This window comes from Mandrillus leucophaeus, unplaced genomic scaffold (assembly GCF_000951045.1).
Source record: "Mandrillus leucophaeus isolate KB7577 unplaced genomic scaffold, Mleu.le_1.0 Scaffold130, whole genome shotgun sequence".
Classification (NCBI taxonomy): Eukaryota; Metazoa; Chordata; class Mammalia; order Primates; family Cercopithecidae; genus Mandrillus; species Mandrillus leucophaeus.
In genome coordinates, this window is record NW_012101255.1 from 3,755,797 (window position 1) to 3,773,371 (window position 17,575).

The window sequence follows — 17,575 nt, forward strand, 5'->3', positions numbered from 1 at the left end:
AATACTTGGGGAGGAGTATCACGTAGAGAGAGAGGTAGAGAGATGCCTTCTCTTATGTGGATAAGGTGGGTTAGCAAGTTGCTATTAATTGACATCTACCTACTCCCTCGTCATACAACCAAATGAGGAAGTATCGACAACCAATGTGCCTCACTAGAACTCAAAATGGGTTTTCCCATAAAAACAAGGTTTATACAAAGGTGAATATGTAGAGTTTAAAAAGTAAAATGAGAACTACGTTATGGATTAAAAAGGCCTGGGATGTGATTCAACATTTATTATTTATGTGATAAAAAGTTCCTGAATGCTAAGAAAAATGAACAGACTTTGCAGGTGTTAATTTTCTTGAGACTTAAGAATCTGGCTTCATTAATAATTAGTAATATTTTCTTCCTTGCACTTTTTATTTTCATCTAAAGATTGCCAGATCAGCTGGGCACAGAGGCTCACTCCTGTAATCCCAATAATTTGGGAGGCTGAGGTGGATGGATTGCTTGAGGCTGTGGGGTCCAGACCAGCCTGGACAACATAGCTACGCCCTGTCTCTACAAATAATAATTTAAAAAGTAGCTGGGTGTGGTGGCGAGTGCCTGTACTTGGGAGGCTGAGGCAGGAGGATTGCTTGAGTCTAGAAGTTTGAGGTTACTGTGAGCTCTCATAGTGCCACTGCACTTCAGCCTGGGCAACAGAGTGGAACCTGTCTCAAAAAAAAAAAGATTGCTAGATACTTTGCAATTCTCCCTTATTACTTGTTCCAGAGTCAGTTATATGTATACTAAGTCATAGATGCTTATCTTTATAGACATAAATATATGATTATTCATATTCTGAGAAGCTTCTTTTCAACTTATCTAACCTCATACACCTAGTTAACTTAAGGGTGACTTGAGAGCTGGGAATGGAGGCGAATTCTTTCCCCAGCTACTCAGGAGGTGGGAGACTGCTTGAGCCCAGAAGTTCAAGATCAGCCTGGGCAACATAGCAAGCCTTAGACTCTTAAAAAAAATTTTTTTTTTTAAAGAGTGACTTGGGACTCTGTTATTTTGTTTGCATGTTATTCTATTTACATTTATTTTGTTACTTGTTTGCATTTAATTTGTTATTTGCATTTAATTCTAAATATGAATTAGGAATTTTTAAAGAAATAAAAAAGAGCTATTATATAAAATATAATTTTTCTCTTTCCCACTATCTTTTTATTCAGTTTTCATAGGAATTTCTGCCTGCCCATAAATATTACCTACATTAGCTTGAACAGATACTTGCTTTATGGAACCATAGGAAAGCACGGCATGGCAAAAGTGAAAGGGTGAATCCTGTGTCCTTTAAATTTGTATTTCATGGGTTTATGAGAAACTATGATGAAAAATTGTTCTAAGCACTTTAGGCTTGGTGGGCAGCTCAGCTTGCTGATCTGGCTTTATGCGCAGCCACAGAGGGACCGAACCTGTTCCTAATCACTTCAGTCACTGAAATGGGCCCTAGATCAAAGTATTGTAGCCTTAAATTTCATCAGTAACACCACTCCTCAAAGGCTTTTTCAAAAAGGTCTGCATGTTGACCATATTACTGCTATGTGTTATGTGGGAGGGGAGAATGCATTTAATGTATTATAAGTCTGCAGGAGGCAGGGGCCCCTGGAGAAACTAGAGAGGGATTCTGATGGAAAAAATAGAGGAAGGAAGCAAAGGAGGGGCAAGACAGCATTGACAGGTTGGAGCCCCTTGAAGAACCTGGAGGCCAGATACCAGGTTCTGAGAGAGTACTGCTGTCATGGGCATTCCGTGATAGCGCCATGCACTGACATCCGCCAACCCAACAGCAGGCCGTTGCAGAAAAATATAATTGTCCTGAATCTGCTAAAGAGGAAGTAAAGTCAGTTTCATTTTTCATGAGAAAAGTGGAAATGATAATAATCTTTTCCTCCCCACCTGCTTCCCGTTTTTCCTATTTGCTGTATTTTGAGTTTTGGTTTGACTTGTCTAAACCTGTTGTTAACAGAAGGATTCATATTTTCCTCAAACTTTCCATCTTAACTCTACTTCAGATATCTCAGTTCTATTTGCTTTCCTACTTAGATTACAAAATGAAAGAAACAAAAGAAACTTTTCTAAACCTATATTTAGTATTTCCCTTTTTAAATAGTAAAAGTAGGACAGGCGCAGTGGCTCACACCTATAATCCCAACACTATGGGAGGCCAAGGTGGGAAGATCACTTGAGCCCAGGAGTTTGAGACCAGGCTGGGCAACATAGTGACACACACACACACACACACACACACACACACACACACACGAAAGAAAGAGAGAGAGAAAGGAAGAAAGAAAGAAAGAGAGAGGGAGGGAGGGAGGGAGGAAGGAAAGAAAGAAAAGAAAAGAAAGGTAAATAATAAAAGTAAATATATGTTGCTTTTAAAATAGTCAAACCATATAGACAATGAAAAGCACAAAATGATAAGCAAACACTCCCCTCCCACTCTCAACTCAGTTCCACTTGCCAGGAATAACCTCTCAGGAAAATAATAATAGTAATAATTGACTGAAGATTTCAAATCCACAGTATTCCAAATTAAAGTGCGGCATAACAGAGGAATGTTTTCTAAACTAACACCTCCATAAGCACAGGATGGATATAAATTATCAACACTCTTATGTATCTGGGTCTGTAGACTAAGAAGTCAAAGGATCTCAAAGCCTTTCCAAGTCTTCTTCACTTCACTCAAACAGGGGGACCTGTTAATATCTCAGGATATAAGAGCTAGACTCAGACCAGAAGGCAGAGAACTTAACTGACTATTGCTTTCACATTAACACCCATGTCATGGAGCTAGAGGTGCTCAAAGCTACCCCCTGAAATGCCTGGCCCTCATCCCAACCTCCAGACAATAAGTTCCCTCTTTTTCTCTCCCTTCAGGAAGAAGACAAGCCTACTCTATACGTGTTCAATGCTGTAACTCAAGACACAATGCCAATAATGGAGAGCATCTCCCTTCTTGATAAAACAGTGTCTGATCTGAGAACACTGGTAACTCTGAGATGTGGCCTTCCTGTGAGTGTCTACTGTCTCCGAACCCCAAGGGGCCTGGAGATGTATGATTGCAACACCCTCAAGGACTACCAGACTGATATTGGTACTGCCCAGTATATTTGATATCAGCTACCATTTGGCACTAGGGTCCTTTGATACCAGATTTTGCAGCTTTTCAAGAGAAAATGGAAATCTAGGATTTTTATATACAATCTGTTAACTTTATTTACATATTCACTTTAAAACAGTTAATACATTTACATGGTTTAAATATCAGAAGTGAAAAAGGATGTGTAGTGGTAAGTCTCCCTCCCTCTCCTGGCCCTACAAGCACTTAGTTCCCTCCTCATGGGCAACCATTATTGTTTTGAAGATTTACAATCAAAACCATTTCCAGATTAAATCTGAACAAATGGAGGCATTATTTCTAAATGGAAACCTCTGTAAGTTCAGTGTGGATATGAATTATCAACATTTCATTCTTGGGTCTGGGTCTACAGACTAAGAAATAAGGAGGGTCTCATAGCCCTGTCACGTCTTGTTCTCAAAGCAGATTCATTAATATCCTCAACGTGGAAGAGCAAAACTCAGACCACTTCATCTTTTTCTCTTTCAAAATACACTTTGGGCATGTATAAATGCAAGTTCAAGTACATATTCTTTTTCCCTTTTTTAATGCAAGGCAGCATATGATACATGCTATTCTGAACCCTGCTTTGGGCAATTTCATCTTAAAATGTCACTGGTTATATTAAAATAATCTTTTTAACAATGTGACACCAATGCTATACTGGCTGAAAGTATGCCTTAGTGGAATAGCATTTATCCCTGATACAAATTACAACTTCTCTCTAAATACTATACCTTGGCTAGGCGTAGTAACTAGTGATTCATACCTGTAATGCTAGCACTTTTGGAGGCCAAGGGAGGGGGGAATCACTTGAGCTCAGTACTTCAAGACCAGCCTAGGCAACATAGTGAGATGCTTATCTGTACGAAAAAAAAAAAAAAAATAGCCGATGTGTTGGTGCACACCTGTAGTCCCAGCTGCTTGGGAGGCTGAGGTAGGAGGATCACTTGGACCAGGAGGTTAAGGCTGCAGTGGGCTGTGATCACACCATTGCACTCCAGCCTGGGTGATAGCGAGGCCCTGTCTCAGGGAAAAAAAAAAATCTGTACTTCCAGGTCATGTCTACTATAGCCAAACATCAATAAGACAAAGAAAAAAGCTGTCAGATTTGTTTTAAGAATACTAAAAAATGATAGGACAGCACAGAGATGATTAACATGGCCCCTACCTGATGATGACACACAAGTTCACGAAGCATTTCACATTTTTAAAAAATGGTTGGAACCTTATAGAAATTATTACTTGAAGTAAATGAATCCTTGCTGACAATTAGCACATCCTTAGTTGACATTGTATTATAACACTGCAGTGAAATTTGAGTTCTCCCAACATATACATAGGGCTTTGTAGGTATCCTTAGTTAAGCAGTTTTGCTTTATATAACTGCTAAATTTGCATTTATTGATACTTCTCCTGACTGTTATATTTGCTTAGCATTATTCTTTCCTGTTATTTTAAATTAAAGCTCTCAAAACTGTAACATAATTTTTTTCCTTGTTTTTGATCAGGGAAGTGAAGTTCTACAATTTCTCCTCAGAGTACTTTGCTATAATGCACATACCTGCTCTGCATGCTTGCTGGAAGCTGAACCCTGCCTAGAACATGATGGGGGCTTGCATAAGGAAGGGCACACAGTGGCATTTGTCCCCAAGCAACTGATAATCTAGTTATTTAATGAAGTACCAAAGGATGAAACAAAACTAGAATAAACTCTGGATGACTATTCTTCAGGCTCAGATTATAATGTGATGTTTTAAGCTGGAAGATAATTTGAATTGACCCAACCCCAACTTTTATAGACTTGAAAAAAAGTAAATCATCTGAATGATTAAATTACTTGCTCAGTGTGTGTCAAGGACAACATACCTACTCCTTAAAATGACCCTTTGGGAGTAGGAACTTTAGGAAATGATGGTGTTCAGATATAAGGTTAAGGGTCTAAGCATGACCTGAGTAGGCTGCTTTGGCCACCATGAGAACACAGGGCATCAGAGGACCTCAAAGGGAAGGGAGAAAGGGCTCTTTGGCCTGTTTCATATGCTTCATACCTTTACCTAAAGCATAACTAGTATTCCTGAAGTAGCCAGCTCACCTTTTTTAAAACTAGAAGGTAAAGAAAGTCCTTGGTCAGCTTCTTGTACAGGATCTCTCTTTCTAGTCAATGAATCATCTCTGCTGCTATCAGGAGTTGAACCTTGGCCCCTTTTCCAGAGGCAGTGGAAAATCAGAAGGGTTTGGAGAAGCAGTCATGTCCAGGTTGAAAATCGAAGATTTAAGTAGCTCAATTAATCACTGCACATACTAGCTCATACAAACATTTACAAAGCTGCCTCTGCACTCTGGGTGTTTTTACAGTAAAGTGATAGAAATGAGACATGTATACACACTCAGTTAAAATCCAATAAGTCAGCTCAATGCGGGCTGAAGGCATGTAGGAAAGGCATTCTGGAGAAAGTGGGGCTGGAACACACAAAGATGTGGGAACTATGAATCATCTGAGAGGAGGAAGGAAAGACATTCCAGGGACGGACAGAAAGCAGGAGACTGTTCTGGAGAGTGGAGGAGCCTTCCAGAGAGCACTAGCAAACACAGCTGAGGGCAGAAAGAGGAGGATCTTAAGGTGAGGGAACACAGCTCACTCTTGCTGTGGCTGCAGCCAGAGCCCTCCACCTTCTGGAACAGGAGTGTTTTTTGTTTTGTTGTTGTTGTTGTTTGTTTTTGACTCGCAGTCATGCTCTTGTTGCCAGGCTGAAGTGCAGTGGTATGATCTCAGCTCACTGCAACCTCCACCTCCCTGGTTCAAGCGATTCCCCTGCTTCAGCCTCCTGAGTAGCTGGGACTACAGGCATGTACCACCACTCCCAGCTAATTTTTTTGTATTTTAGTAGAGACGAGGTTTCACCATGTTGGCCGGGATGGTCTCCATCTCCTGACCTTGTGATCCATCTGCCTTGGACTCCCAAAGTGCTAGGATTACAGGCATAAGCCATTGCACCCAGCCTAGAACAGGAGTGTTCTAGGAGAGGTTTGATCTGGTAGCAAGCAATATGAAATATAGAAAGGAGTGAGGAAAGCCTGCAGGCAGGGTGATACAATTACTGGCATGTTCGATAATCCCAGTATTAATTTCTTTAGCAGTGGAAGAGACAAATCTGAGAAACACAGAAGGCAGAACAGGACAGAACATCATGCTAGATCACTTTTTTTTTGAGACAGGGTCTCACTCCATCACCCAGGCTGGAGTGCAGTGGCACAACCTCAGCTCACTGCAACCACTGCCTCCTGGATTTGAGCGATTCTCTCACCTCAGCCTCCCGAGTAGCTGGGACTACAGGTGCATCCCACCATGCCTGGCTAATTTGTGTGTGTGTGTGTGTATTTTTAATACAGACAGGGTTTCACCATGTTGGCCAGGCTGGTCTCAAACTCCTGACCTCAAGTGATCCACCCACCTTGGCCTCCCAAAGTGCTAGGATTACAGGAGTGAGCTAACACGCCTGGACCTAGATCACATTTAAGTAGAGGAAAGAATCAAAGTTCTCACACTAGGACAGTGGTGGGGAAATTGAGGAAAGGAGCTACGTTCTGGGTTTTAAGCTTTAGATATGAGGAAACTCAGAGAGTACTTTTTAAAAAAATGTTACTCAGCTGGCCAGTTAGTGGCAAAGCTGTAAGTACAACTAAAGTCTTCTAATTTCCCTTCACTGCAAACATGGAGTTCGTGCTTGACTGATGGTTTGGGTTAGCAGATACTGATCCTGCGCATGTAGGTGGAGGCTGAGCCCTGTAAGGGGTGCATTCCTCAGAGAGTAAATATAGAAGGGAACGTCTTAAGGGCCATCTTAAGGGCCAATGGCTGGCACTCAGGACATGCTGAGGTCAGGGCAAGCATACAGAAGAGTCAGAAAACGAGACACGGAAAGCTGTCAGAGTCAGGAGAACTGGAACTTTGTATGCAACAGATGACGAGACTGTTTTCAAGATGCTGGTAAAAGTCCAAAGACAATTCTGAGATTAAAAAAGAAAAAAAAAAAAAGCTTTGGATTTGCTTTAAAGATCTTTGGTGGGCTCAGAGAGAGCAGCTTTAATAAAGGAGATGGAGAAAGAAAGATTTCAGGGATTAAGAAGAAGATAAGTAACGATGGGATAAGGGAATTCTGGTGGTAGAACATCTAATGACTAACTTATCATAAATCTATCATGATAAATATATCCTAATATGTGTGATTTTGTGACTTGAGGCTTAGTGGCACATCACATAGGTCCAATACATACATATACATGCAGACATACACACACGCACACACACCCCTAGTCTTACATCAACCTATATGGTACCAGGTGTTCATTTTAGCCCGGCTTCTAGCTCTGAAATCTCTGCCCTGGCTTTTGCTTTCCCCTTGCTGATCTACATGCTTATGTGCTTGTTATTCTGTTTTTACTTCACATATATTCATAAACTGTCATTCATCCTTTCTGAAACAAGGAGTACCTAAACAAATGAGTGAATGACTTAATGCCTTTTCTTTACAGATGATACCAATTGGTATAAACACCTCATAGAATGTATTCGTGGCTGCCTGCGCACATGGCGCCTGAGAAACCATTCCAGGAGCAGGGTTGTGTCAGCTCAGATTCTGAAATCTGAGCTGGCTCCAGGGTCTTTTTACCAACCTTTAGGCTCATGGAGACCTATGGTGCCATTTTAATTCCTTTTATTGATGAGAAAGCTGAAGTTCAGAGAAGTTAAGTGATCTGATCAAGGTCACACTGCTACCAAATGATAATCATACACCCAGGATCGGGTTTTTTCTAACAATTTATATTGCCAAACCAGTATGCCTTTATTGATGACCTTTAAGTTCTAATCAATGTTTTATTTTATTTCTTCCATCAGAGGAAGCTCAAACCAGAGAAACAATTTCCAAATTCAGGAAGAAAAAGTCCAAATCAGATAGGCATAGATCGACTCCTGGGGTATGAATGAAGAATCCAGAAACTTGGGAGTCAGGGGCCACATGTGGAGAGGTTGAGGATGATTGCCTAAATAGGCACTGTTGCTGCCATCTGCTGTCCGGTGTGACCTGGGCATAGTAGATAAGTTTGCAAGCACAGAATGGACAGATTCAGGTTTTGTAAAGTTAACACAGTTTTGTGGGTCCTCTTTTAAAAAATCCAAAACTAAGACAAGAACATTAGAAGGCTCTATAGAAGACAGCAAGGGGCCCTAAAGCTTATTAGTTTTCCTCTCTCTTCAGTAATAGGTTTTAGTTGTATTTTCTGGAGCAATATAGCATTTTTCAAGTAAATTTCTATTTCCCAACAGAATTCCTAAGCTTATGAAGGAATTTAATATCTGACAAAGAGGGCATTACAAAGCAACAGGGGTGAAAGGATAATCTAATAAACAGTGCTGGCTGACTTGTTTAGAAATTCTCTGGATATTCAAAAGTTGAGCACTATCAGGACTGTTTCATTGCAAGGAACTGAATTGACGGTTATAACACCTGTAATATTTGCTACTAGACAGGGAATTAAAATGAAACAAAATGCAGGGCCTGATGGAGGTGCCCCATCAATGTTAAGGAGATTTAAATCGTACAGTCTCCTCTGTAGTTTTCAGAATCAGGTCTCATTTAGCAGTAGGCAAGAGGGCTAGAGAGAGCTGAGACTCTGAGGGTAGGCAACCATCCGGAGAACAGGTAAGCCAGGAAAATCCCATCTATAGACATCTAGCAGTGGAAGGTTAGCCTCAAATAAGTCCTTCTGGTGGAAGTCCTGGAAAAGGCAAGTCTGTCTGCAGTTGTCAGTTGGTAAGGCCAAGGAAGGCAGAGGGTGACCCTCAGGGAGATCCAGCAGGAACCTGGTGAGTGAACCATAGCACCAAGGTAGTGAATGAATGAATGAATGAATGAATGACACAAGAGGCAGGAAACTAGATAAGGTGATGTTGACATCAGAGGCTCTGATAACATGTGATAGAAATCTAACCCCAGAGATTAGGGTTTACAGTAAGAAATTCAGAAATGGAACCTTAGTCTTAAAACCCACAAGGTAGGGTAGAATATTGGGATTTACAACATAGGGCACAAAGTGGGGACTTGCTCAGGAGGAACAGAAGTGACAAGAATATCTGACCAGGATGAACAGGAACACTGACTTCTTACCAACCCTCTGAGTTACTGGCCTACATCTTTTTATTTTAGTTTTTGTAGAGATGGGGTCGCGCTGTGTTGCTCAGGCTGGTAAATTCCTGGCCTCAAGCAATCCTCCCACCCAAAGTGCTGGGAATACAGGTGTGAGCCACTGCACTGGGCCCCTGGTCAAAATCTTAATAAATTCCCTCCTACAGGAATTGTTCTGTGGACCTGGGGCTGGCTGGTCCTTCAAATGGAGACCGTGTAGCCTCAGCTGTGGAGGACTAAAGAGGCTGGGGTACGGGGCCAGGCTAAAGCTTTCTACTGCTCATTTGGGAGTGATTTTCACAATAAACTAAAAACGTAGATCATTTCAGCAAGAGATAAAATAAATGCACTTGGAGTGGTGTTTAAAGTCCTTTGTTTCCAGTCCATGAGAATTAAACATTTTGTGAGAAGGTTTAAGTACAGCAAGAAGCTTTAGAGAAAATTAACCTATTGTAGGAAGTATGGTCCATATTTTGGAAAATGTTTATCAAGGTATTCCTACAGAATAGCTGCAGGACCACTACTTTATGTCTACAGAATAATTCCAGAATTCTCCAGCAAGGAGAGTAAACTCTCCTAGCTGAGGTCCAAGTGATGAGGATCGAGGCAGGTGAGGGGGATAAGGGTAGTAACGCAGGTCAGGCCTATAAGTAAACAAGTACGTAAATAGGAATCAATTCACGAAGAATAGCAAGTCCAAGGTCAAGAAATCCAAACCAGAGTAAGGAGTAACAGAGGAAGAGCCCCATTTCAAGATTGCAGGTTATAACATAGAATGTCCAGTAAGGGAGGGACTGGCAGGGAGATATCCTTTGTTGTGTGTGTGCAGAGAGAAAACAAGAAGGAAAAGAGAGGAGAAGCAGAAAGGAAATAATCAGAAAGACAACTGAAAGGAGAAAACTCTCTAGGCATTAGAAAGAATCCTAAAGACAAATTCCAGGGAATTCTGGAAATTCCCTGCTGGCTGAGAAGCCTCAGGCAAGTCACCTATCTCTGAACCTCAGCTTCCAAGTCTATAAAAGGGGGCTGCTGAGTGGGCTGGTCTTTTAAGATCTATCTTCACCACTCTGTGATTCTAAGATTACTGGTGTTCTGAAATCTCAGCCAACAAAGATAAGCACAGTTCAGAAACCACCAAGGCCAGAAACAGCCTGGTGTGCACAGGGAAGTGCAGGCCAGCCTGCCCGGTTAGGAGGGCAGAGCATGGCCAGAAGAAGTTTGGGAGTCCAGCAGAACTTTATTCAACAAATACTTACTGAGTGTCCACCATAAGCCAGGCACCACTGTGGAAAGCAGGCACAGTGGCAGTGTCCCTACCCTCCTGAAGCTTGGATCTCAGTGGAGGAGGCAAACACCATCAAGCAAACAGAAAAATTTCTCATTTTAAGCAGAGATTAAGAGCTACGAAGTAAAAGAAGGCAGGAAAATGGAATAAATGATGCAGTAAACTGATGGGAGGCTATCTAGATAGCTGGTCAGGAAAGAAGACAACATTGAGCAGAGGCCTGAATAAAGAAGCAGAGGCTGCTGGGAGCATCTCAAAGTAGATTTAGGTGAAAGATTATCTAGGTCTGAAATAGGGCAGCGCTGGTTGAGATGGAGGCAAGGAGTTGAGATGTTCTTCAATATTGATCAGGTAAACTTGTCAGGCCTAAGCAACTCTTCAGATGTAGGACATGAAAAAAAATGGGAAGGATGTTGGGTGCGGTGGCTCACACCTGTAATCCCAGCACTGTGGGAGGCCAAGGCAGATGGATCATTTGAGGTTAAGAGTTCGAGACAAGCCTGACCGACGTGGTGAAACTCCTTGTCTACTAAACATACAAAAAAATTAGCTGGGCATGGTGGCCTATAATCCTAGCTGCTTGAGAGGCTGAGGCAGGAGAATCACTTGGGCGACAAAGCAAGACTCGGTCTCAAAAAAAAAAAAAAAGGGAAGGATGAAGAAAAACTCTCTAATATATGGCTTAGGTAGCAAAATAGATGTACCACTCACTGACAAAAAAAAAAATGTAGGAGAAAAAGCAGGTTGGGTGAAAGATAATGAGTGGTCTTCTGGAATGATAGGGTTGTAGTGCAATCCCACCATTGGTAATATCGCCAGCAGGGGGAGTCTGGAGCTGGAGCAGAGACTGGGCTGGAGATTGGGACTTGGGAATCAGTGACACCTGGGTGGTCAACGAAGTCATCATCGCCACTAAGATTGACAATTAATCAGACATCAAGTATTTAGGGAGCACCTACCAAGTGCCAGGCTACATGGCAAGTCCTGAAGGAATTTTCTTCTTAATGGGAGCATGAAAAAAAAAATCTTCAAGCAAGTAAAATGATTCCAAGTACTGATGACAGAGGCAATAAAGAAGTTAACATCATGAGATACAAAGTAATGAAGGTGAGGAGGTAGTAATGGCAGATATTGCTTTAGCTATGGTTGAAGTGAAAGATGAATAAAAAGGACACAGTCCTGTGAAAATCTAGATGAAGATCGTTTCAAGCAAAAAATTGTAAGTCATTAGGTCCTGAGATGGGAGTAGACTTGGTGTGAGGACAGGTGAAAGGTTAAGGTGGCCATAATAAATGAATGAGGCAGAGAGAACTAGGCTGGACCACATAGGGAGAAGGCTGGGTTTAATCCCCAGGGAAACGTGTGTAAATTGAGAAGAGCAGAAGGCTGAGGAAAGATCCCTGGAAAACAGCCTGAAGGATAAAGGGAATGTGGTATCACAGAAAGGGTAGACTTCGGAGGAGCCAGTGATAAGTTCTCCAGCAGCAGTGAATTACTTTTATGTTTGTAACAGAGAACAGCTCATGTTTCATAAAGGATAGAACAAGCAAATTAGCTGGTGAGCATCATTCAACTCCCTCACAGCCCACTCATAAGCTAAAGGCTCCAGAAGGCCATTTGTCCTGCCACAGGTCCTTAGTTTTCTCTTCCAATATAACAACTTTAGTTTACTTGGTAATATATACAGCAGCATTGAATCAATCTCCACAAGGCTGTTTTAAGATAGCTGCAAAAAAATATTTCAACGCTATTTGCAATCATTGAGCAGATGAGAAAATGGTAATGCACAGATACTAAACAGCTTTTCCAAGCCCCAATAATGGCCTATGCTAAAAATAGCATCCCTGTCTCCTTGTTTCAAGGTTATTTTTCATTTTGCATCTAGCTCATGCCTCTGTTTGGGGAAAGCTATCATTAGAAGTTTTATGGATTCCCAAACCACACTGCTGGACTGGAACCATAAACCACCTCTCTTGATCCACAGGCACAACACTTCGCTTGGACGTCTGGGATGGATGGAAGGAATTTCTGATGGGTTGTATCCTCGGACAAAAACTTAAAGTCCAACGTTACTTATCAAAAGAAGGACCAGTACTCAAGTATGAGAAATTAATGTTAAATTAACTTAGCAAGTGCTGTAATTTTTTACTAAACTTCCATCAGACCTTAAGCCTGCAGTTCACTCACTCTACAGCTGGGGTGCTGCTCTATGCCAGTTCCACTTAGCATGTTTCAACCAAATATTATTATTACATATTTGCTGGAACAAAACAGCAGGGATGCCATCAGGACTGACAGTCTTGCGATTCAGATAGACTTTCCTCAGGAAATACTAACTACAGTTAACCTTTGAACGATGCAGGGGTTAGGGATGCCAACTCCCCACACAGTTGAAAATTCCCATATAACTTTGGACTTCCCCAAAACTTCACTACTAATAGCCTACCATTGACCAGAAGCCTTACTGATAACATAGTCAATTAACACATGTTGTGTATATGTATTATATACCATATTCTTACAATAAAGTAAGCTACAGAAAAGAAAATATTGAGAAAATCATAAGGAAAAGAAAATCTATTTCCTAGTCATTAAATGGATGTGGATCATTATGAAGGTCTTCAATCTTCAGGTTGAATAAGACTGAGGGGGAGAAAGAGGAGAAGGGTTTGTCTTGCTGTCTCAGGTGTGGCAGAGGTGGAAGAAAATCGCCAAACTGAACCTCCACAGTTCAAACTCATGTTGTTCAAAGGTCAACTGTGATTAAATGGGTGACTTCGATTTGGTTTAGATATGAGACTTTCAGCAACATTTTTCAAGGCTATCAGAACACATACAGACAGTCCACGACTTACGATGGTTCAACTTAGATTGTTCAACTTACAATGGTGTGAAAGTGGTATCAATTCAGTAGAAACTAAACTGCCAGTGCCCATACAACCATTCTTTTTCATTTTCAGTACAGCATTAAATAAATTACAGGAAATATTCAACAGTTTATTATAAAATAGGCTTTGTGTTAGATGATTTTGCCCAACTGTATGCTAATTAAGGCGGGCTAGACTAAGATTTGATGTTCAGTAGATTAGGTGTATTAAATGCATTTTAGACTTATGATACTTTCAACATATGATGGTTTTTATCAGGACATAACCCTATCATAAGTCAAAGGGCATCTATATCTTGCCACTTTCACATTCAGTTATTCTTTAAGAAAACACTTGTTAATTGACTGAAAACATTGACCACATCTTCCTAAGCTCACATGTAATTTTTCAAACTGCATTTATTACCAGCATTCGCACTTTTGCCATACATAAAGTGTAACGGGTATAGCTGGGGCAGGAGGAGGGTTGGTTCAGAGAGGCATGTGGTCATTTTAATGTGTTAATACAGCCACCAGATTCTCAAATACACAATTGCACTAATCTGTAGGTTTAATTTAATAGTATTTTAGAATAGTGTCCCCTCGTGGGTGATTTAATCATGTTTTGTAGAAGCCAACACATCAGGAGATCTAAGGGCTCTGTGAAGTGATGGATTAGAAGAGCAGCTTTTACAATTTTATAAAATATTCTAATATTTTACACTGATTTCTATTATGGGATAGTGATATTTTTTCCATGTTCTGCTTCCAAAGAAATAGCTGTGTTGCTTTGTTACTTTTAATAGTATATATTTATTTAATACTTTATAGTAGACACTGTGTTATATTTACTACCTCATTCTATGTTTATAACACTTTGATGAGGTGGACAATTTTTAATCTTATTTTACAGATGAAGAAACTAAGATCAGAAAACCTGCCCCATGTTGGCTGGGCGCAGTGGCTCACACCTGTAATCCCATTACTTTGGGAGGCCAAGGCGGGCAGATCACTTGAGGTCAGGAGTTTGACACCAGCCTGGCCAACATAGTGAAACCCCTGTTTCTACTAAAAATACAAAAATTAGCCAGGCGTGGTGGCTCGCACCTGTAATTCTGACTACTGAGGAGGCTGAGGCAGAAGAATCGCTTCAACTTGGGAGGTGGACGTTGCAGTGAGCCAAGATTGCACCACTGCACTCTAGCTTGAACAACAGAGTAAGACTCTGTCTGGCAGGGAATGGAGGAAGAAAACTTGCCCCATGTCATTCCAATAGCAAGGGCAGAACTGGGTATTGAATCGTAACAATTTAACTCTAGTGTTCATGTGCTTGACCATCTACACTTGACTTCATCTTTAAATAAAATCTAAGAGCTCAGAGAATGTAAGTGGTCAGACTTAAAAGCTCCTTGTATTTCCCCATGCTTGATATTTTTCCTAAGGATTTAATTTTTATAAAAAAGACGACCACTTCAGGGAAACTATTTACATGTGCATAGTAGGATAATGTGTATAAGCAGGATCTGTGCAGTTTAACCTGTATATCACTATATGCCTTTTCCAAAAACATTTTAAGGTAAAAGTTAAGAAGAAATAAACTTTCAGCTAGAATATTTCATGAGCATTTAGCGTAACTACACTTGTTTGTTTGCTGATTTTCTAAACACCCCTCCCCACTTGTTTCACTCATTTAGGTATCAGAAAAGGGTAGCCCTGTACATTGCTGCTTTTTGTGGGTACATTGAACTCACTGAATGGGCCCTGAAGCAGGGTGCGCGGCCCCACGAGGCAGTCGGTGTTCACCCCTATCGAGCATGGTGCCATGAAGCCCTTCATGCAGATGTCTCTAAATGCCCCATTCATGCAGCCGCAGAAGCAGGCCAACTGTTGATTCTGAAGGCCTTTGTCAACTGCAGCGTGCTGTGCCTGGAATGCAAAAATGCAGCAGGACAAACTCCCCTGACCATTGTGTTCAAACACAAGCATAAAGACTGTGTATTATATTTGCTCAGTAAAATGTGGTCCACAGTTTCTTTTCCGAAAATTTCAGTCCCAATGAGGATTTATATTAAAATAAAACAATGGATCCTCAGAGCTCAGAGTCACAGTCTTCATAAAAGCCAGTTTTGTGGAGCAAGGGTGTTTGGGGCAAAAGTTGGAGACACTGTGATGGTGGATGGTTTCACCAAACCAAAAATGACCTCCAAGAGCTGGCATAAGGCTGGGAACAGTGACTCACAAAGCATCTTGCTCAAGCTACCATCTCTCAGCAAACAAACTGCAAGCAGCAAACCTGTGAGTCCTTTGGCAATTTCACAGCCGGACACAAGAGAACAAGCCCTCAAATTTCATCCACTGGTGAATGCAAGTACATTCTCTGAATTACAAAAACATCAACAACAAGATCAGAAAAAAATTACTGCCACAGCAAGGAAAAAAGAAAAGCTCATAAAAAACACATATCTTCCCCAAGTCCCCCTCCCTCCAGTTTCAAGAGTGGGATATTCACATCCATCGTTTTTCTATGCAACACCCAGTGCTGACTTTTCACTGAAGTCCTCCTTCTCATCTTTCTCAGAGCACAGTGGGAAGACTCCAAGGGAGAACGCGATCTACTGCTTAGCTGTGGCAAGGTAACGTTCTCCCCTTAAACATACAAAGGGCAAACCTTTTATAAGGCAGGTCCAGGGTAAGGAATGCTCCATAATGCCCTACTATGCCACTGAAAGTAATACAAGTTGTTCTAATGCATCAATACCCAGCTTCAAGGACCTCATCTTAGCCTCATGACTGGGACAAAATGAACTAATATTATTGGCCAATCCAATCTGTGCAGTACTTTACTCCTCAAACTTTCAGGAGGGAAAGAAACACAATAGAAAGTGTTGTATCAATTCTCAAGGTCCCTTACTGCTGCTGCTGCTGCTGCTTTTATTTTTCCTTTTTGATTGAGATAAGGTCTCGCTCTGTTGCCCAGGCTGGAGTGCAGTGGTGCTATCACAGCTCACTGCATGCTTGAATTCCTAGGCTCAGGCAATTCTCCCACCTCAGCCTTCCAATTAGCTGGGACTACAGGCACATGCCACTATATCTGGTTGATTTTTTTTTTTCCTGTGGAGATGGGGACTCACCATGTTGCCCAGGTTGGTCTCAAACTCCTGGGCTCAAGCGATCCTCCCACCTTGGCCTCCCAAAGCGCTGGGATTACAGGCATGAACCATTGTGCCTAGCCTGCTAATGTTTCTTCTTTTTCCTCCTCTTCAACTTCTCTCTCTTCCTCTTCTTCTAAGCTAATAAAAAATTAATTGTAATTAGAGGGGAACGAGAGAAAACTGAAATATGGGAGGGAGACATCAAAAGTGTCATAGAAAACTAGATGATAACAAAAATGCGAGGAAAGAAAGGAACACATTAATGACAAATTGAATGACTAAACACTTGAATTGACTTACTAGGCAAGATGCACAGGTGGGGTGAGATCTGTATTGGACAGGGTGCTAGAATTGACATTAATATTTACAGTGAGTTAAAAAGTAATCCGTAGCACATCTAAAGAGATAAGAAAGTGTATCAGAATTAGATGTTTCAGGTACACAACTCTCTGATTAGAGTTTAGATCCCATCCATTACTTATAAGGTATTATTTGATGCAAATATTACAGTTAGAAATATAGATTTATGAGTGACTTTTCCCCTTATTCAGCATAATGAGAAGGCAAGAAAAAACAAGGCTAGAAGGCTAGATTGTTTTACTTGCTTTTCTGTACTGGTCTTTAACTCAGCTCAACTTTATTTCAGTTAAGTTGTTGCCACCTTGTGGTGAGAGTAATTTGGGCTGTAAAACGCAAAATTCAATATCCAACAGAGTGAGGTTGACAATAGAAGAAGACACTTAATAGCTCAGTAGCCTCAATCTTTGTAATTTGTGAGATATCTCTGACTAGAATGACTAGAATGTATCACCAAAAATTCTAGAAATATACTAGAAAAGTTATTAATTGAAAAAACTGCATAGTCCATCTTAAAATAAGGCTATAAACAAGAAAGGAAATACTGATTTGTTTTATCAACAGATACATG

General features: G+C 41.0%; 1 protein-coding gene across 1 annotated transcript in view; it reads left to right on the forward strand.

The window, feature by feature from the left end:
- ANKUB1 (ankyrin repeat and ubiquitin domain containing 1) overlaps positions 1 to 17,575 on the forward strand; it is a 49,929-nt gene that overhangs the window by 11,562 nt on the left and 20,792 nt on the right. The window contains exons 3-5 of the mRNA XM_011972773.1: positions 2,916 to 3,132; positions 12,614 to 12,728; positions 15,190 to 16,128. Of these exons, the coding sequence (XP_011828163.1) occupies positions 2,916 to 3,132; positions 12,614 to 12,728; positions 15,190 to 16,128 (1,271 nt within the window). The remainder of the gene's footprint in view (positions 1 to 2,915; positions 3,133 to 12,613; positions 12,729 to 15,189; positions 16,129 to 17,575) is intronic.